Source organism: Limanda limanda, chromosome 8 (genome assembly GCF_963576545.1).
Source record: "Limanda limanda chromosome 8, fLimLim1.1, whole genome shotgun sequence".
NCBI classification, from domain to species: Eukaryota; Metazoa; Chordata; class Actinopteri; order Pleuronectiformes; family Pleuronectidae; genus Limanda; species Limanda limanda.
In genome coordinates this window covers 14,993,597-15,014,641 of record NC_083643.1, presented here as the reverse complement: position 1 = coordinate 15,014,641, position 21,045 = coordinate 14,993,597, and the positions used below count along the sequence as shown (strand labels likewise).

The following is a 21,045-nucleotide window of genomic DNA, read 5'->3' as shown; positions in this document are numbered from 1 at the left end:
ATTACGAGGACAGACATAGTGGATCTTACCAATAAAAGCATAGCTCTAACTGATTATTTGCATGAAAAAAATCCATTTGTTCCGTGAGGGATTTTTTTTTTAAATTATAGCACCGGACAATAAAATAAATCAGTGTTGAGGTAAATGGAAATGTTTCTTATAATGTTTGACCGGGTTTCAGAGATTCAAATTCAAACTTTGCAGAGGTTTAGTTATTGTAAAAACACACTAAGGTCTAAATAAAGAGAAGCGGTTAGATTGTGGATACCAAATATATTTATAGTGATTTTTAAATGTGATTTAAAAAAACAAAACAGTCCTTCTCAGCCAAGTGGATCAGTGACAGATGGATGACAAGATATTAGTAACATTTGGCCTGTGTGTCAGAGGTCAGAGAATCAGAAGCAGCAGCCTCAGGCCTGTTTAATTGAGATCATCATGGTAATCTTTGCTATTAAGGCATCTGGATGCAGCAGCCAGGGTTTAACATGGGCCCAATCATAACAAACATTAGTATGTTTTCCTCCAGATACAGTGATAAAAAGGATCAAGTTGATTAAGCTAAACAAATGGCTTAATGCCATCTAACCTGAGGCCCACGGTTTGCAAGTCTAGACAGGGGCGGCCGCTTATCAGCATCTGGCATCACCTGCAGGAGGATCCACACCGACTGGACCCACAACAACACGGAGGAGACTCTGCCTCCAGCCCACGGACGCATCCTGGCGCGTCCCGAGTTTATTTTCATTCCACTTGAGAAAAAAAAAAAATCCTCCAATGGCAAATAGCCGCCGGTCAAGGGAGCACACGGGTCACAGGTCAAGCCCGGACTGACACTCTACACCTCAACAATTTGTTGGGGAGGGATCGGTTTTTATCAGTGGAAGGAAACCGGAGGCTCGCTGAGAATCCAAATCCTGTTAAGTCTTTAAGACACGCTCCCGCACTGAATCTTTTAAAAGGGTGGACAGGAGACACAGCAGAGGCAACATGATATTTACAGAAATGTTAATTAAAGAATAATGACAGTAAATAGACAGTGATCGGTATAAATGAGGCCAAAGCCCCAAATCAACACACAGGCTTTTATCCTGCGTGTACATGTGCAGGTTGATTTTCATTATGTGCTGAACTAAAGGGAAGCTATCATGATGATCTAATGTTGGGCAATTCAAATTTTAAACTTTACCACTATATTCTCAATTTAGACTAATAAGCCTCCAATGATGAGCACAGGCCGTGCACAGGGGGAGATGGGGCCCTTAAAACGCATATGCTGAAAAACTTTAAAGTATTTGTCTGAAAATTATATTTCCTTCAAGATGTTGCGAGAAATTGCGAGAACTTCAGTTTAGTTTAAATTTACTATTTTCAGGAGTTTGAGATTCAGTAGAGGCATTTGTTTTCCACCATTTGCAGAAATGTACCAACCCATAGTCATGTCTTAAAAATGTAAAGTTAATGAGGATCTAACTGATGGAAATACAAGTCAAAAAAGAGCAGAAGCAGAGGTTCGGGTCATGGTTTAACTTTAAAGTTGTTTAATTTGCACGGAATAAAAATGAGGAAACCAGAATACATAAACATCAGTATAGTATTTTATACAGAAATGTAAATAACTCAAAATATTATATTACTTTTCGGTGACTCTGAACAGAACACAATGTATATCAGGTCATGCAACTTAAACCTGACAAAAGAAAACATTCTGCTCATTCACATTAAAAAACTGAGACAAACACAATAAATTCACACGGTATTAACATACATCTTGTGACGCACTTGAACACATCGTCAGTGACGGTACCTGGGGTCATCGGGTCTTTCAACGTCAGACACCCTCGCCCAGGTGACCCGGCCGGGAGTGATTAGTTCCCGGCCTGTGTCCAAGAACCATCAGCCCACAGTTTACTGTCCCTCCTGATCCACAGCCATCGTGAAGCTCTACTGATGCTTTCATGTTGCACGCACTAGTGACGAATAGGAGCCTGTAAGCTTTGCAAGGGGATGCACACCCCTCCCCCGCCAATGTCTGCGTGACCTTGACCTTTGAACCTTCGGCCACCAAAATCTAACCAGCTCATCTTTGAGTCTATGACCCTGTAGACACCTGATATTAACATTTGGTTTCCGTGTTTGGAGTGAACGCACTCTGATCAGATAACGGTCCAATCACGCCAGACCACGTTCAGAGGTGTCAACACTGTTTTAACAGTGGGAACACGAACTGTCACTGTGACCTTGACCATCACAATTTTATCTGTTAATCTTTGAGATTCAGTGAATGTTTGAACTAAATTTGAAGACATTCCCTCAAAGCATTGTTGAGATATCCCGTTCATGGGCATGGGACGGACAACCTGAAAACAAAAGGCCTCCGACCACTGGCTGTCGCCGAGGCATAAAAAACACGTTCGTTTAGAAGTTACATGGAAAACTTGTGTTTTAATCGCTAAATACAAACAAGACATTTTGTGCAAATTCCTCTTACAAATCAATCCGACTTCAAAGAAATAAAAACAACCGACATGAAAGAAGACTTCACAATCTTAGTATTTGTCAGTCTGAAGAACATATAATTTACCCCCCATGTGTAGACTCAGAGTCAGAAAACTAAAATTCAAACACATCCACATCTCAGTCTTTTTCGTAGTGTTTACACTGTGCGTGTCCACACTGAGGACAGTGGTCATCACTCCTCCTGCTTCTTGAGGAAGAACTGCAGCGTCCAGTCCCACTGATCCTGTGGAAAGCGGTTGGACAACTCACAGTAATCCAGCAGCTGGGACACTTATCACGGACAGAAAACTAAATTGACGTAATCCTGCGTTTTCAACACAAATCCTTAAAAAACCCAAAGAAAATCTTCTCAATGAAAACTTGGTACGTCTCCTTACTTAAACATAATTTCGCCAGCGCGGAGGCTTTTAGAAACTCGTTCGTTTAAAGGTTACATGGAAAACTCGTGTGTGTTTTTTAATCGCATAATACAAATAAGACATCTTGTGCAAATTCCTTTTACATATCAATCTGACTTCAAAGTACAGAACAGAAACAGATGGACCGACATGGGAAAAGACTTCACATCTTAGTATTTGTCACCGACTGAAGAACATATAAGAACATCTAAGTCAGAGAAAGAAAATTCAACCACGTTGTGATCTCAGTCTCTCTTGTAGTATTTACACTGTGCGAACACAGTGGTCCTCACTCCTCCTGCTTCTTCAGGAAGAACTGCAGCGCCGAGTCCCACTGATCTTGTGGAAAGCGGTTAGACAACTCACAGTAATCCAGCAGCTGGGACACTTTGCACGGACAGAAAACAAAATTGATGTTATCCTGCGTATTCAACACAAATTCTCTATTTCTTAAAAGAAAGAAATTATTTTTAATTTAATCTAAAAAATTAAAAAACTAATGAAATCTTCTCAATAAAAACCCCTTACCTCAAAATTATCAATATTAATGGGGTTGATTGGAGAAACTATATTTCAATTTATTATGATTCAACACATTTTATAAGCCATTAAAATATCTTAAAAGAATCAAAAATATCAAATCTATACGATCCCTACAGTTTTATAGTTACGGAATTACAGAAATGCAAATTACATACCTGCTGGCTTTGTCTTGTTGTCGGACACATTTTCATTTGCAGCACAATCCTAGGGGAATTAAAAAGAAGCATTAATGTCAACTCTTACAGTAAACTGCCGGTATTTGAAACGCTGTGTGTGCATACAAATCCGTTTGCCTTATTTAAAATTAGCTTCCAGCAATTTAAAAAAAAAAAAAAATCTGAACAAGATTGATGTAACAGTTAAATCAAAATGTTTTCTGATTAAACTTAATTTCTTTAGAATAACAAATGATATTGAACCAGCCCGGAGGAAATTGTCTCAGTCCAAGGAATGCTCCTGAGGTTAACTCAACAATGAGGGCAGCGGGGCAAGACGCCATGCATTATTGCTTTGTTTGAAAGAAATGACAATAGCTCGTCTCCCTTTGAATGGAAGTTAATCGGTGTCTAAACAGTGGTGGCTGTAGAGCGGTGAGGGGCGGGTTGTTAGAGGAAGATGAAGGAGACAGGCTGTTTACTGGGAGCTGAAGCAGTGGCAGGTAAATCCACTGTGAAGGAAGCTGTTTATGTTTGTAAAAAAAAAAAACCTGCTGTTACACATCCACTGAACAGGCTGGACGGTTCATCACCTGTCAAAGATGAGTTTTGACAGAATTTGATTGAGTTTGAGTTTTATTTAGAAGCATGAAACCCTTGAAGCCAGAGGTGGATTTTTAAAAATACAATTCTACCTCCACCGTAGAGGTTAGGTTTTCATTGCAATTAATTTCAAGAAGAACCCATTAACTTTTGGAGCAGATTTAATTAAGGGAAGCAGCTCCAGTCATTTCTACCTCCGATACGGAAGTTATATTTTCTGCTTTTTTTATTCGTTACTATGTTTGTGTATTTGGCTGCAAAATAACCATTTTTCATGAAACTTGGAGGAAGGATGCAGTGTGGGTCAGGGGAGAATCCATTTTGGTGCAGATCCCGATCAGGGCGTGGATCCAGGATTTTTCCCCCCACTCTTTAACATTGAAGGACAGTATTCTGTCCTGTCATAAGGAATAATTCCTGCATCTTGATGACAAAAATCAAGCACATTTAGGGGCCGATACCTGAGTGAGTGAAGTTTGGTGCAGCTGGAGTTCAAGGGGACTGTTGGGCCTTGGCGGAGGTATGCGCTCTAATGAGAGCCATTCTCGTTTTTTACTTTCTTTTCTCATTTCCAAAAAGGGGCATTTTTCAACATTAAAGTGAATTTCTCAAGACGTAAAGAAGAGATCTTAATGAAATAAATCAGGCGTATGTAGACTGCTAATATAAATGAACAGGTGAACTTTGGTGTGGATCTACATAATGATCTTGGTTTTTTGAATTAAAATATTCTTTTCATTTGTTTCAGAGTATGGATATTTTGCCTTGATCTAGTTTTGTTTAATGAAAAAAGTGTGCAGAATTTTTATATATTGTACACAAAATATTCTGTTTACATTATATATGTATATGATCTTATTACATTCATATACAATGTGGTGATAAAGGGCACTCATATCGTAGAAAAATTTGTATCCGTTTTCTGGGCTACAACAGTTAATTTGGTCCTGATAATTAATCAATTAATCAAAGAATTGTTTATTATAATAAGTACAAGTGTTATAATACACAGTATATGTGTGTCCATAGTCCCGTGTTTACCTGAATGAACGTAGCCAGCAGCACACAGCTCATGTCCTGCTGCAGGATGACCTTGTTCTGAGGGTTGTTGTAGCAGGCCGAGATGAGGGAGGGGAAGAGCACTTTGATGAGGCGCGGGTGGCTGAAGTACTGGAAGGGCAGCTGACACAGTTTCTGCAGCACGCTGGGCTGGCAGCCAGACTGCACTATCACCTGGAACACACAGGGAGCACGGCCAGTCAGTCATTGAGCCAGTCAGGCGGCCAGTCAGTGGCACTGCTGGTCGTAAATCACAGGCCTGTGCCCCTCCCACATGTAAATCTGCCACTAAAACAACACACAAAAAGCCATTAGGAGGAGACCTGGGGGGCACAGCCTCCCACCACACAATTACAGGCTATAAAACACATTGATGGGATGTTTTGTTCTTCCTTTGTACCAACAGCAATGGCAGGGCTGCTGCAACACAAGGGGAACAGAATTAGAAGTGTGAACTGATGTCATTATCAGCGGTTGAAAACTTCACTTTCAAGTTTCCGGTTAAGCTCTTTTAAGTAACCCAGCGGATTCACAGAATCAGTGCAGGAGTGACGGTCCTGTTCAGGGTGTTCAAAGTACAACAGGGGTACGGCTGGCGTGTGAACAGTGAGGCCACCCCCACTCTAAGAAATGAGCAATACCATTAATGGTATTTTCACCCCTGCTCTCCATCACAGTCCGTCAATCACACACCGCGTCACATCCGGGCCACCAGCATTAAAACCAAATCACTACCAGCCTTGTTTTATTAGAGAGGGGACCTGTGCAAAGGACGGGGTCCCATCCTAATGCTGCGGTCAACTCCCCCGAGCCTCGGAGGAATGAGGGCGAAGGACCAAACACCCCTTGAGAACCAGTGGCTAAGAAGTCAAACAAAAAAAACCTCCACAACGCTGCTTTACAGGTACACTCTAGGAGCCGAGGGCTTAATGCCAATGCAAACCAGAAGGGCAAGGTGAGGTCCCCAAGTCACAGTGACATAAATTAACCCGATTTACAAGATTTTAAAAACAAGCTCTCTAATACGCTTCCCCTTTGATAGTGCACTCCCAAGTTTTAGCGGCAGGATAAACAAAGCGATAACTCTTTGCTTTTATCAGTTCAAGGTGAAGCTTCTCAGAGCTGCCCTCTACAGCGGCGTTCAAAGGGACACGAAGCAGCGTCATCTCCCATCATCGCTTGTTTAAAGAATCCATATGAACAGATCAAACAAACTCGACTGTAACACATAACAAATACTTACAAATGTGGAGAGCGCCGCATTTGTCAGGCAGAAATGAACGTGATGATTTTGGAAGCGAAGATAATGTGTGTGGGGATGATTTCTGCTCTGCTGATTGAAATATAGTAATAGTCTTAAAGACATTCAGTGAGTGAGCGGAACAGTAGACGAACAAAAATCCCCACAATGACTCAATGAGTGTTTTCCACAGAGGAATGTGGGACTCACTGGACAAAGTCATCCACAGGAGGAAGGGGGAAAGGGAGAGCTCTGGTTGTTTTCAAGGTGGAGCTGCTTATTTTCAGTGCATGATCTTTTAGTATTTTCATGCTACCTTCCACTAAATCCTATAATATCATATTTATCATGTCTGTTGCAACACTGCCCAAAGATGAACGGGCAACGGGGGAGGGAGGGGGTCATAAATTAATGCAGCTGAATTGATTATAGAGCCAAAATCATGATTCTGCAAAAGCTAGAGAATCATTCATGAGTTTTAACAGGGGACATTTATGGTTGAGGTATCATAATTTAACACTATAGCGAGTGTTGGATGTTTGAGCTGCGGCTCTGAGGAGATCCAACCCACAAATCACCCAGCGATCTCATAATCCTCAACTACGCGCAGTTCCATCTTCAGCTGCCTAAACAAATTGTCCGCTCTCAAGTGGCTGACGCAGGAGGACATAAAACAAAGCCTGGTGGCAGCAAGAGTCTGGAGGTAACAAAAGAAAACGAGTCGCCCCGGCCAACTTTCCACGCCTCGAACCAGGTGAAGATCAACACCAGAGCCCGAAACGGGTTCCAACCAGAGATTACGCCGCAGTGTTACCTCTCCCCTTCCAGCTGAAGTATCTGCAGCTCAAAGCCTGACATCATAAAACTAACAACAAGCATCTGAACACATACATCTGGCCGGTGTATAAGACAGACCCTGTAAAAACTCAAGTGTCTTAGCTGTTCTGTTCTCCCTTAAGTTCAGAGCCCTGGTGTTTTTAAAACGGTGCAGAGCTTTTATGATGCCTCCATTGCATAACATCCTCACTGTCCACAATTACGACAGAGAGTGTGTAAAGTTAATGTCTTCAAACGCAAACAAAATCCTGGGAAAACGCTGTGTTCAAACGGAAACTAAAGTTAAAACAGATTTGAGAAACAGAGGAAGAAAAAGTTGTCATCCAGCCATGCAATAAAGAATCTCAGAGAGCATAAATAGACTGCAAGCAGGAGGATGGGGCACGGCGGCAGGAGGCAAAGAAAAGTTAAGATTTGATTAATGAAGTAAGATATTAATTTCTTTGTAAATGTCACCCTAGGAAAGGGACGATCTTGAATGTGTAGAGGAGTTTCCGTGCACTGTAGTGTCTAGACAGATCCAACACCTCTGGAATAAGCAGCATCAGAGCAGGGTCATACATCAGACACTCCATCCATCCACAATATAAACCAGATCCATCACAGTAGAGCTGCTTCACTGATAAGAGAAACAGCTCAGCAGACACCACAAAGCAAAGTAAGCCAAACAAACGGTTTAGTGCTTCTTTACAACATTTACAATGGCTCATTGAGACATGTGCAAATTGCCTTTGGGCAACTGGATGCTCGCGAAGCAGACATTGACATCGACACTCCAACTTGACTTTTAAAAAAGGTAACTGTTGGTTGTCTTACAACCTAATAAAACCTGCTGTTTACACAATAAAACTTAATAACTCTTTATTTATCTCTGTGAGCTGACACTGTCATTCCATCCCAGATCGTAGCGCAGATAACACCGAGACTAACCTGACAACAGCGCAGACAAATGGAAACTGCTCACTGAAAAGCTCTGAACGGCTAAAAGTTTCCTCGGCTTCAATTTGAGTGCGTTGGACCTGCGTTCACCCTTGAAGCGGAGTGTAAATCATCTACCGGGCTAACAATCAGGCCCTCTCCTGCCAGTCAGCGCCGAGTGCGTCTGTCTGCATCTCTCTGCCTCTGTTTACTCTGCTGGGTGATACAGAGTGTGCATTCCCCAGCGCTGGCTCCCTACGGTCTGCACGAGCTGCACTTACCCTGCAGGCAGTGAGCGGCTCGGTTGTCTTGGCAGTAATGGACTGCTGAAGGGAGCGTTTCAACATCAGGTTAACAGGAATTACAGGCCCAAAGCTCGGCATGGGCCTGCAGGGCAGAGGAAACGCCCTCGTAGAGAAGAGGAAGAAGAGGAATGACCCCCACAGATAAGGCTAGGCTCTGGAGATGTGTGAGTGGGATGTTCAGTCCAGAGACAATACAAAGCTCATGAGATGCCATAAAGAAAACAATTTATGAAACTTAATTACAGAGGTAATATCAGGAGCCAGTGAAGGGAAAAGGGTCAATACACTACCTGAAATTACACCCGTTTCTAAGTGTATATACATGTAGCTCACTCGGCTGGTGTCTGTGTGGCCGTTTTCCATGCACACATGGAAGAGCTGTCGTTTTCTTAAGATTTCCGCACTTGTGAAATTGCTTGTGTCTCTTTGAAAGGCAAGTGGAAATCAGGCGGGTTAACGTGTCAACAGTTTGAAATTACAGTTCCGTCAGTTCAAAGATTCAGCAGATCATCGCTGCGGATGAATCACAAATGAATCACTGGATCTAAAAGACAAGGAGATTACTGGGACATAGCTCTTGACGGAAAGAGGCAGCACAGTTAAATGTCAAGTTATACAGTAAGTTTTATTTGTTCAGTGTATTTGTGTGTGTGTGTGTGTGTGTGTGTGTGTGTGTGTGTGTGTGTGTGTGTGTGTGTGTGTGTGCGTGTGCGTGTGCGTGTGCGTCTGTGAAGACGTCACTACTGGCGCACCCAGCAGACAATGAAACATATGGCTACATGGCTCAGTGGCTTTCACGACCAGAGACAGTTGACGAACACACAAGTCTACATATGTCACTCTCCCAATAGCTTTTTGTGTCATAAGGTGAATTATTAATGTGTTCAGAGCAAAGGGAATACATCACAGCGTATGGTGCAGCTTCAAAGCTCTCCTTTTTATGAGAGGCCTTTTTTCAGGCTTCTCATATATTATAAATATATATGTGTGTTTGTATATATATATATTAAAAAAACAAAAGCTGAAGTGCCGACAGTGAATCAGCCGCACAAGCCTCGGCTCGGGCTGCTTTTGTGTTCTGCCAATGCTTACATTAGCTTGAGAAAAGCTCAAGCTGCTCTAAATATTCTGCTTAACGCCGTCCATCTTGGAGCAGAGCTGAATGGATGCGTTCCAGGAACCGGACCACTGGCAAAGATCAACTTTGTGTGGAGGTTGTGTGGGATCTTGTTTCCTGACAATCTATACTCAAATGTGATTTTCGTTAACTTCTAAATTAGATTTTCAAACCCAAAAGCAAGTTAAGCTTTTCTCTAAATATTCGTTTTGGCAGAACCCAGGTTGTGGAGGACAGACAGATTTTGCATCAAATTAGCAAAAGGCAAATGTTTTTTAGTCAATCGTGGCTTCAGATTTTACTGCCACAGTGGTTGTACAAAGACAAATCTGTCATCCACTTTATTTAATCATCGGTCCTCATTTAATTATTCAATTTAATATGCAAATTGGATCTACAATGACCAACAAATGCTAATTCTGTACATCATAATAATTAAATTGGATAGGAGCAGAGAGGGCAGCTTAAGTACCATAGAGGGAATGAGGAAACTTTAATTAGAAGTAAAAAAAAATCAAGTAAATTAGAATAAGGAATCCGCCCATAAATTGTTTTGATAGGGTCTGGCTGCGACTCTGCACACTTACATGACATATCAGAGGTTTGAGAATGAAGCCGTGGCTGCTGTGTGTGTGGGTCAGGTTTAACACAATCAAAGCCCAGCCAACTGTAGCATGGCTAATCAGAGGCCCGGTAGATGGGCCATGCATGACAGCCAATTACACAGCAGCCAGGTCTGCTCCATCACATCCTGCTCACTTCAATAGAGCCCCCTAAGTAGTTGTAACACTGGGGAGAGCTCGCAGCCCCCACTTCAGCAGGAGGGAACAATGTGTCACTCTGTAGGACAAAAGACGACACACGGACCAAACGCAGGAAGGTGCCGCGGCATGAATCTTTAAACAGGTGCTTTTTGTTACGATTACAGAACTACACCCCTTTTCTGACAAATAATACATGAGCATAACAAAAGAAAGGTGATACTGCCCCGATCCAGACAGCTTTTTCATAATGGAAAACATCGAATGCAAGTCGTGGATTAGTAGTTTGACACAACGTAACACAACAGTGATCAGCTCGTTTTAAATTACTGATCAATATTTTCAGAATTTTTTTAACTAATTCAGGATATTGTCTGAGGCCTCAGATGCTTTTCTGAGTTTAATGATAATAAATTGAAAATGTATTGGACTGTCGGTCTGATAAACCAAGCCATTTGCTAACAGCAACTAGAGTTATAGAAAATGTTGTAATGATTGCAACGTTGTGATTAATTATTTATTCATTAATTTTTTTGGCTATATAATTGCTGAGCACCTTTTAACCTTTTTCTGTTGGCTTCATAAATTAAGACAAATTAAACTTTGCTCTTTTGGTAATATGATTGATTGGAAGTTATATAACTTATGGCAATTTACAAACCTTTTAATTCAAATATTTATACCAATTAATACAAAATAAAACTGATAAAAAAGACTAAATATTTTAAAAATAAATATATATATATATAAATATTTATATCAATATACACACACACACACACATTTATTAATATCAATGCCTAGAATTGCTAAATAAATTGCATAATCATTTTTGTGCAGTCAGCACGAGGTTGAAGCTGCTTTACCTGGTTGTCAGGATGGTTGACGGTGAAGTATCCCACACAGGTGATGACTTCATGCAGAAGCTCTTCAGAGGAATGCTGGGAGCAGTACCAGAGCAAGGAGCTGACAATGTGCCGGAAAGCCAGAGACAGGCCCTCAGCTCCCAGAACAGACTGGCAAGTCACAAACAAAAGAATTTTAGCGTGTTCCACAGTAAAATAACCATTAATCATACATTATGATTTCTAATAGCTCCATGCATTAATTATACATAATAATAAAAAAGCTATACGTTTTTCTGGTGGGAACTTATATGGTTTAACAGTGTAAGCAATTCAAGCACGGTCCCACCATAAAACACCCAAATTCCCCTCAGAGATGAGATGCTGAAGGCGGCTCCCAGACAGTATTTATTAAACACGTCAGGGTGACAAAGCACCATAAGATCATCACAACTGCACTGGAAGTTTGGGTGTGTTAGCATTGTAACATCCATAAACACAGTACCTGAGAGGCTGTGCATAATGTTCAAGCATCAGATCTACACATACAGGCAGTGTAGTAAGGATGAACTATGTAAGCAGCTGTCAAACTAAGCAAAAAGCTAAATGTTATTTAACAATAAATGCAAACATTTCGATGCAACTTGTCTATACTGCAAAGGACCCTTTTAAAATTCCCTGACGTGGCAGAATAGTGAATTTACGGCCTGAATTCCGATCATCCACCCGCTACAATAAGTATTAGGTCTGTGCTGTGAGGTAATGTGAAACACAAGGTGATTACAACTCATGGCCAAAAAAAGAAACATTATTTAAAATGTTCATAAAACTCCAGCAGGGAAATGCTTTCATTTCCAGCTGTTTTGAGTTGCCCGAGTGTGGCAGGTCAGCGAGAGGAGCCCGCTTCAAAGTAATTACTGCAAGACATTAAAATAATTAACGCTTGCTCTCGTGCCTTTCCGTCCGAGCGGTGACTTAGCACTGTGAAGCTGCTGCCCTCTCCTCCTCGGGGTTGGGTAATGTACAGCCCCGGCGTACTGAGCTAATCACCCACGCTTCGTCCTAACGGCTGACCCATCAGGATCTATTCAACCCCAACAGCTGACCTGAGGTCAGAGGGCACCTGTGTTTATGTCCACAGGTCAGCTTTGTCCTGAGGAGAGTAACTCCTCTTCTAATGGCTCCTAACAAAAGGAACATGCATTAATCTGATCATGTATACTGATTTACTGAAGCCAGGGAGAATGCTATTTATGATAGTCGTCCAATTTGTTATATTAGACTTGTGCCTTAAATAGTAAGGTATTAGGTTTTAAGTACTGAGAATGGCAATTCAGAAACCATGCTGAAACATTGATTAGATAAAGAATACAAAAAAAGTTGAATCTTCTGTCACCAATGCGCAATCTCTGCAGTGTAAATAGATGATATGTTGGGGTTTATGACGAATACCTGGAAGGCAGATAGGTCAAGCAGGGCAAAACTGTTGAGGAAGCGGATGCCTTGCAAAGCCACCTGGATGACCCCTGGGCCGTAGGGCTCCTGACTCTGGGAAGCAGACTCTGGTGAGAAGCTGTGCAGGAGGATACAATACAGCGTGTGCACCACTCCCACCAGGTCTGTGGACTGCAACAAGGCCGTCAGTCCGGTCGGGTCCTGACGTTTGTTGTCAAATATAGTTGGAGCACTGGGAAGCAAGAGAGGTGGGGAATAACATTAACAAAAATTATCTTTGTGCCCTGATGTCAAGCAGTAAAACAATAAAATGAAAATCTGACAATTCTTTCGTAGGGACGTCACAGTCTGAAGCTCAGCAGCTCATAGATTTATTCACCAGACAAGAGCTAAGCGATAACTTTCCCTCTAGATAAGAGATATACTCTGTTAGCGCTGCGGTATTCCCTGACTTAACTTACTGCCGTGGGTGGAAGAGCACCAAGTTCAAAATCTGTTACATGTTGGACCACAGCTGCTCTTAAGTTCATCTTATGCTCTTCATGTGCTTCTCTTTTACTTATGGAATAACCTTCATCTTCTTTGCATGCAAGGATTCTCCAATATGTTCCACTATCTGACTGAACTGGTGAAACCCACCGCCAGCAACTGTGGTTGCAGATGAAGAGTGGAACCTTCAAGATAGTCCCTTCCGCTCCCACTCCAGCGCTACAGTAAACATAGTAAAGCCATGACGTGAAGTTCATGGCACCGACTCAAAGCTGGCAGATTGTGTTGAGCTGCCTGACAAGGTGCTGAGAGCCTCGGCACATTGAATCAAAGCCCGCCTGAGAGGATTCAAGGTGTTTGTTTGGCTCCAACAAGATGCGACCCTACTGGTTAAAGGGATTGGTAACATCATCCTTTCTTTGTGGCTCCCATTTAACAACAAAGCCGTTGATAATGCTGGTTCGAAAAGGGGGTACCAGCTTGACAGTACCAAGAAAAGGCTAAATTTAATAAGTCAAATCAAACCAACCTCTCTGGAATCAGGGCAGGATACTTAAACATTTTTAGGATTTCATGAAAAATATGGACATTTAGATGACACATCAAATCTGTACAAATTTGAAAACTGACCAAACACTAAATGACGTAAAAACATGTTCAGCATTTACGCATTTTCTGACCTACAAAAAGAAAAAATTAAGCGCCAGAGAAAATGTAATTAAATCAATAATAATATCAGGTCTTTGAGGTCACAATGCAGAAGACTGGTGAAAACGGTGAGCGAGTATGGAAAGATAATTTAAGACTACCGCAGTAGCACCAGCTATGATTTGCAGCCCTTTAGAATGGAGGGTGTGTGACCTCTGGATGGAGGCTACAGTGCATGCCGATACTTGATGTTAGCCAACAGGCTCTGCGTGAAATATGCTGCTAGACAAGAACACAGCCTCCTAATGCCATTATAATCCCCTGACAGAGCAACTGGTATGGTCAAAATATTCTGCAGGCGCATTGAGAATTCTTATACACGACACACTGAGAATCTTGGCAGAACGCAGCTCATTGGCTGCGGCGTTGACCGTGGTGTCATTAAATCTGCGTGATGAGACAGATTGTTTTCTCACAGATATTCAGTGACAAACACAGTCCTGCCGTAGCCGTCTTCCATCAAGCTGGTGAGAAGCAGCTGGTCATTGCTACTGAAGCACCTTGCAGCTGGTAAGGTTCAGCAGAGCAGTGGGTGAAACTGAAAAATCGAATGACGAGGTGTTGGAGTGATGAGGCGTTAAGAAGCAAGGTTTTTACAGCTCAATCGCTACCTAGATTCAGCGTAATAATTAAATGTATACATGGCTATTCCAGTGGAGTTTTTATTGAAATGCGTGACATAAAAGCATATCGGGGCCTGCTACCATGGTCAATATTTATTTTCCTTTTAGGTGAGGAATTGGGGTGTTGATGTCCCTCGGCGTGTCTGTGTGCTTAGCCTCTGTCAGCGGCGCCACTGAACCTCTCTTAGTGGAGGTCACCGTAGCACACATGGGTGGGCTTCCCCCCTGCTGCAGGCTAAGGTTTATGGTGAGTGACAGAGCGCTGGGTCAAGTAGATACCTATCTCTATGTGCAGTAACGACAGCTTAGCCTGGCTGGAGGAAACGACCTGCCGGCTGATTGCAGAGGAACCAGAGTCTTTGTTTGTGTAACCGCGAGCCCGTCTTTATGGATCCTTGTGACATTTCAGAACTGATAGTGACCAAAGCTCTGTCATTGGATGCAGAAGGAGAGAGGTATGTGTGTGTTTGTATGTGTGTGTGTGTTGTCAGAGGACGATCAAGAGATCACAGATATTTGAAAAGGTGTATATTTTAAGAGATGTGCTCACCGTGCTGTTACGACGAAACGCAGCTTACACATGCTGTGCAGCAGAGCCGACGCCTGCTGGAGGAAAGCAGACATCTTGGGGTGCTCGTCGACAGGACCCTGGATCGACAGGAAGCACCCGTACAGCTTGTCAATCAGACCCATGTTTACTACGTAGCTGCAAGAAGCACAAGTGACAGAAACACGCAGTGGTTAATTACATTTTTTCCCCCAAAAAGTTTAACATATTTACCACAGGTGACTTCATTTGTAAAAATCTCATCTCACAGAGGCAAACAAAGGCCTTTACTGTGCCTACTTCCACAGCACTGCAGCTGAAAGCGGATACCTCACCTCAGCCCTTCGCCCCCTGCTATTACTGTGATATCTCCAATTTGTCTTTGCCAATGACAGGTCTCGTGATCATGTTGCCTGTACTCTTTCAGTCACAAATCACTGCTAATAGTGTCATTAGAGGGCTTTTTTGGCCCCTGTGCCAGACCAGCTCTAGGCCCTTGACAGTCTGCTGACCTGGGACCGTCTTCTCGCAGCTCAGGTGTGCCTGCACCCCCCGGGCTCAGCTCAGGCACAAACAGCCTATGAAAAAGGGCTTACAAGTCACTGATGTGTTCACTGTTCCTCATCTTATGACTGTCTCGACTCTTTGCTTCATTCACATAGCTTTTTTTGTTAGAACTGTCACTCCGAGTCCTCATCCTCTGAAAACAGGTGATTATGAGCGTTTTCAACCCGCCACTGCAGGTCATCTGACACTTGAACCGAGTCCCATTGTTTTGACTTGATCCTCTTCTACAGCTTTACTGTGGTTGAAAGGATCTGTCTTCACACTGACTGCTCTGTTAAATGTCTGCACGCTAGTTGACAACCAGCCTGGTGGTCGAACTTACCCCATTTTGCGTCATCATTTTGAGCATGGATAGAAAACATTCATGACAAGGATGGGGGACTAAAAGCACTGAAAGCCGAACTGGGAAACTGGTAATGAGAGGAGAGGAAATGGTGAACTCCTTTCTGTGTGATATATGGGATGGTAAAATGGGAGGGTGTTGCAAAAGCTGAAAATGTTTTGATCTTTTGTCCTTCTTCACTGGCATATACATTATACAAGGCAGTTGAGGTAAATCTTGAGCCCGTACTTGGGATTACCAGCCTGACGATACCATTTTTCTCAGGCCCTCCCCTGTCTCCAGGGTTACGACTGGGTCAGTGGATGAGAGTGGTGGGCCTGTGCAGCTGCTCCGTCCGGATGAATCATGGCTTGTGGGAGGGATGGTGGAAAAGACTGCACTCTTCCACAAGAGCTCCATCAGGCCGGGCCTGCCTTTCCTCACAGCCCACATTTCTGCAACACAGCACCGACTCCTACAGCTCAGACCCACATGGCGAGCTCAAACACCAGGTTCAAGGGGACCTTTCAAAGCTTTGGAAGTGCTCTTTGTTTATGCTACTTTGTACCCCCCCACCTCCAGAACTGAACTTGAAATGTGGCACTAAATGTGTGGAAAAAAGTTCAATCTGGAAGGATGCCAGCATACACCGTCATTCTCACACAACTCCCATTCTAACAAGACACCAGTTGGACCATGTCCAAGGGATCTGACATTTTGTCAGCCTATTCTTTACATAGGGCGCGCTGTCTAGGAAGTCAGAGGTTCACCAAATCTCAACCCGGTGAAGAGGAGTGGAGGAGGGATATGCTAGAGGAGGTTAAAAGGTTGTGAGATTAAAAAGAGAGGTGGCATATAGGAGGAAGAGAAGAAGTGTGAGAGGAGAACTGGAAGGAAAAAGTACCTGATGAGGTCTTGTGAGCGAGTGTTGAAGGACTCTGTGGGAGACTTGACTTTGGCATCCGGGGAGGAAATCCATGTGGTTTCGCCTTGTCCAGACTCGGAGAGATGCGGCCACAGGGAGCCAAGGATGGTAGCAATGGTCTGTAGCAGGCCTGTCGTCAAACCCTCAAAGACCTGTTTGTTCACACTGCGTCCGAAAATGGATTTGTCCTCATCTGGGACATGGAGCTGGACAAAAAAAATAAAAATCAGAACTAAGAACAATATAGACAACCCAACTTTTGAGCAATTAATAAGCCTGTGTTATTTGCATCACTAGGGTAACTGATTAGGTCCCTGACAAACTGCTGAAGAAATCTGACAATAGCTAAAATGCCTTTAGATAAAATATCAGAGAGATAACTGCAGAGAGATAAACCAAAACAGAGCAATTGCAACTTTCAGCATACAGATTATACGTTATTTAATTAACACAGAACTACAAAAGGGCTTTTCCTACATTCTTCTATTACAATTTGAATTTATTATTTAAAAAATATTAGCCACAAATTAGTGGAATCGTTGTGATATACAATGACTACAATTATGGTATATAGTAAAGGACCCAAACACAGGAAAAAAAGAGTGTGTAAACAAGTAACAAGCTGCGTCTTGACAAGATGAAGGCTGAAATAAATATGTTACTAAAGAATTAGAAAATTAGATGAGCATTTTCCATATTCACATTTCAAGACAAACATCATGAAATACACAAGCAGAGGCCTGTGTTTAAAATAAAGTGCTGCAGCAGTGTAAGTAAAACCCTCTCATTTGGTCTAATGGTTGGGGTGAACGCTGACAGCATAGGTAAATCCACCGACATTCTCCACAAATCTAATTAAAAGTGGACATGGTCATGAGGCAGCACTACCCCCACTGCTTTACCCCTCTGCTCATGCACATGCATACCAGAACACAGACAAGCACATGTAGAAGTTAATGGTTGTAATTTAAAATCACAGCTCATCAAAGAGGATTGTGCAGGAGCATGGCTTTGTTGAGTCCAATTCTTAATCTGCATTGCACACATGGGGAACAGTTAGTTTGTCTCCTGCAGTGCTGTTGGATATGTCAGTCAGCAGAGCAGCTGCTGGGATATGTTTTATATAAACTAAAACATACGGGGCTAACCTCTCCCTCTGCGCCCTAAGGAAATATGACTGCTTCGGATTGGAACTCGGCCCTGGAGAAGGAAGCCCCAGAAGAGTTCATGCATGTACCACAGCCCTGTGCCTGTGCCTTGTCCCGTCTGTGTTGTGAGTGTAGGCGGCCCCAGCGAGCCGCCACCTTCAGATGTTTGGAGTGGGCTGATGTTTACAGTCCTCCTTACAGAGTGCTGAAGGATATAGGCTGACATGTCGCCACAGTGCAGCCGGCCGGCCCGACTGCGCTCTCACATTCCCTCAGTCGGGACGCATCGTGGAGGGCTTGAGCAATGGTTTGTTAGTCACTAGTACGTATCTTGCTCTGTCTTTCATTAACAATGCGACAGGAACAAACCTCAGTAAAAACGACCAGGCATTTTTTGTGGTCAGAGCAAAATACAACAAACGCAATGAAAATGAAATGTGTTACTAGACACACTTTGAGTTCTTTGTATGCAAACACATTAAGCATCTCCACATTTACAATACTTTATACAAATTAAAATAATGCCATCGACACAAACTGAAAAAAATGACTTATTGCATAATTTAAAGTATTTTGTTTGTGATGGTAAATTAGGTCTTGTTCATGTGTTGAGGTGCACAGACTTACTGTGAGCTGATGCAGCAGCAGGTCCATGAGAAGTGCGATCTTGTTGCTGAACAGCACATAGGAGCAGTTGGTGGGGCAACAGGCACAGGCCAGGTAGTAGGTATTTACAGCAGCACAGAGAGATCTAACAGAAAAAAAAATTATTAATCACACGTTTCAAAAACACCTAAGGTCATGTTGATACTCCCCGCTAGCAACTCATTATAGGAACACTTCCAGTGCGATGTAAATGTGTAGCCCCGGGCACTGACAGGACTATCTGCAGTGATCAGGAAACCAAACACACTCTTCTGTATTTGTGGTTCCTTAAGGGTGCAGTTTGTCTTTACGAGTCAAAAGAGTATCTCACCGACAGCGTGAGTCAGGAAACTGTTTGGGGGAATAAAAACACTCATATCAGCTACTTATGCGGAGACTCCCCTCACTAGAGACACCTTCAGAGAAGCTGAACACAATCTCAGCCCCATCTCGGCTGACATGGTGCAGCATTTCCGCTGGAGAGATAAAACTGTTCCTCTCAGCAGCTCGTCACAGCCGCCAGGCAGCAGCCACAGCGTGCCTCTGTATTATGTCTGCTCTAAAACAAGCCCCAGAGAAGATTAATGCTTCAGATAACTGACCAGTCGTTCTGCTGTGACTGCTACTCCCCCTCACCCCCGTTTCATCAGTTAATATTTTTTGACAACTGTATATTTTAGCCATTGGCGGAATGGCGTGTCCTATCTGCTCGTTGGAAGAAAGGAATCCGCATCTCCAGTGCCTAAAGTAGGCCATGTTTATTTCAACTGGTAAACATTTTGATATCTACCGAAACCTTCACATCTGCTGTGCGTTTTCCGTCAAACCATGCTGGCGTGGTAAAGGAAAATAGATTAGCCTGAGGCGGACCCGAGTCTGTCAATAACTTCCTCCAGTCTTTGCTTTGCGTTCGCTCGTGGGCGGATCAGTCGTTTTGCCGTATCATTATTGACATTGCAGTGTAAAGCTGTCAGACATGGAATGTGGTGTTAATGTGAGAAGCACTGCATTTAGTCCGATGGGAAAGTGTCCAAATCTGACATCAAATCTTACTTCCGTCAACGTGAAAACAGAAACGGAGCACTTTAGAAAAAATATATATCATGAAATGAGCTTTCTTTGCTTATCGTTGTGTGCCAGCTAAATTGACAGTAATTCTATTAAAGCATAAAGATGGTATAAAAAGTGTAACCATAATGCTTAAGTGCACTGGAGAGGTGAAGTAACATGAGACCCCAACCAAACTAAACTTTGTTTGATTCCCCAGCGAAACATGAGACAAGGATCAGCTTCTATGCAAATACTAACACGACAACTCAAATAGCTGCTCTCAAATACTATTGTATAATTACATGCTTCAAGCAGCTTATGAAATTCTAATGTTGGCAGCTGCCATGTACATTCCTGAAAAGGACAAGAGTTAGTTTGGGTGCCTTAAGTCACCATTGTGGTGTTTAAGATCATGTCCCTGTTGATTACACCTGTGACAACTAAGATCTGGTGCACTCCTCCAGCCAAACGTTTCATGGATGAATTAAATAAATAAATAAAAAATCTCAGAGGCAATAGCGTCACCAGTGCATTCAGAAAAGCTTCTTGGAATCCGGCCATGCAAATCCTTAACTGTGTGTAATGGGATATTTAATCGTTGCTTCAGAAAAGGAATGAAGAAGTCTGAACTTCTTGTAAAGTTTAGAGGAGTTTTTAGATGAGGGGATCTGGAGAGGTCATTCAAAACCTTTGACTTCATCGTAAAGTTCATGAAACCATGCTTGAGTTTGTTTGACAGAAACATGTGAAAACATATGGTTAAGAGGACACACTGAAACAAAAGTCAACCACTGAGCGATGACGATACAAATCACGTGGTCACGAGATTGCTTTAATATTTAAAATCCTGAAAACTGACCATAGTCATATCTTTTGGCAAAGTTATGCTATATTCAGGCGTCACAATAAACACCAACGTTGTTGAGGTTACAATGAAATTGTGGGAAAGTTATTTTACAACACTAGGCAACGTTTATGTGTCAGACTGTGTTGGAAACTTTTGACCCTTGTTAAACTCTTCAAATAAAGTTTATGTTCGGTAAATAATGCAGTGATTGTAGGGACTGTTTCCCTTAAGCGTACAATAAACCTTAATTTGAATATATCTTTACTCATGTTGTTTTTCTCCCAATATTTGGTTGTTTAAAAGGGTTTCCTTATTTTGCCTCTTGTTTTTTGAATTAGAACCCCAAAGCGTAATGAAAATAAGCATGCATATGTCTTTTCCATGTATTTAATGCTTCATACCTGATAGTATAACTAGG

The 21,045-nt window shown here is 42.5% G+C and overlaps 1 protein-coding gene across 1 annotated transcript in view; it reads right to left on the bottom strand.

Moving 5' to 3' along the window:
• Positions 1-1,554: 1,554 nt before the first annotated feature.
• Positions 1,555-21,045, bottom strand: part of scaper (S-phase cyclin A-associated protein in the ER) — a 58,622-nt gene continuing 39,131 nt past the window's right edge. Inside the window, exons 24-31 of the mRNA XM_061077033.1 lie at positions 18,713-18,836; positions 16,917-17,143; positions 15,127-15,282; positions 12,754-12,988; positions 11,323-11,472; positions 5,261-5,452; positions 3,617-3,665; positions 1,555-3,305 (exon numbers count right to left, since the gene is read on the bottom strand). Of these exons, the coding sequence (XP_060933016.1) occupies positions 3,208-3,305; positions 3,617-3,665; positions 5,261-5,452; positions 11,323-11,472; positions 12,754-12,988; positions 15,127-15,282; positions 16,917-17,143; positions 18,713-18,836 (1,231 nt within the window). The 3' untranslated portion in view covers positions 1,555-3,207. The remainder of the gene's footprint in view (positions 3,306-3,616; positions 3,666-5,260; positions 5,453-11,322; positions 11,473-12,753; positions 12,989-15,126; positions 15,283-16,916; positions 17,144-18,712; positions 18,837-21,045) is intronic.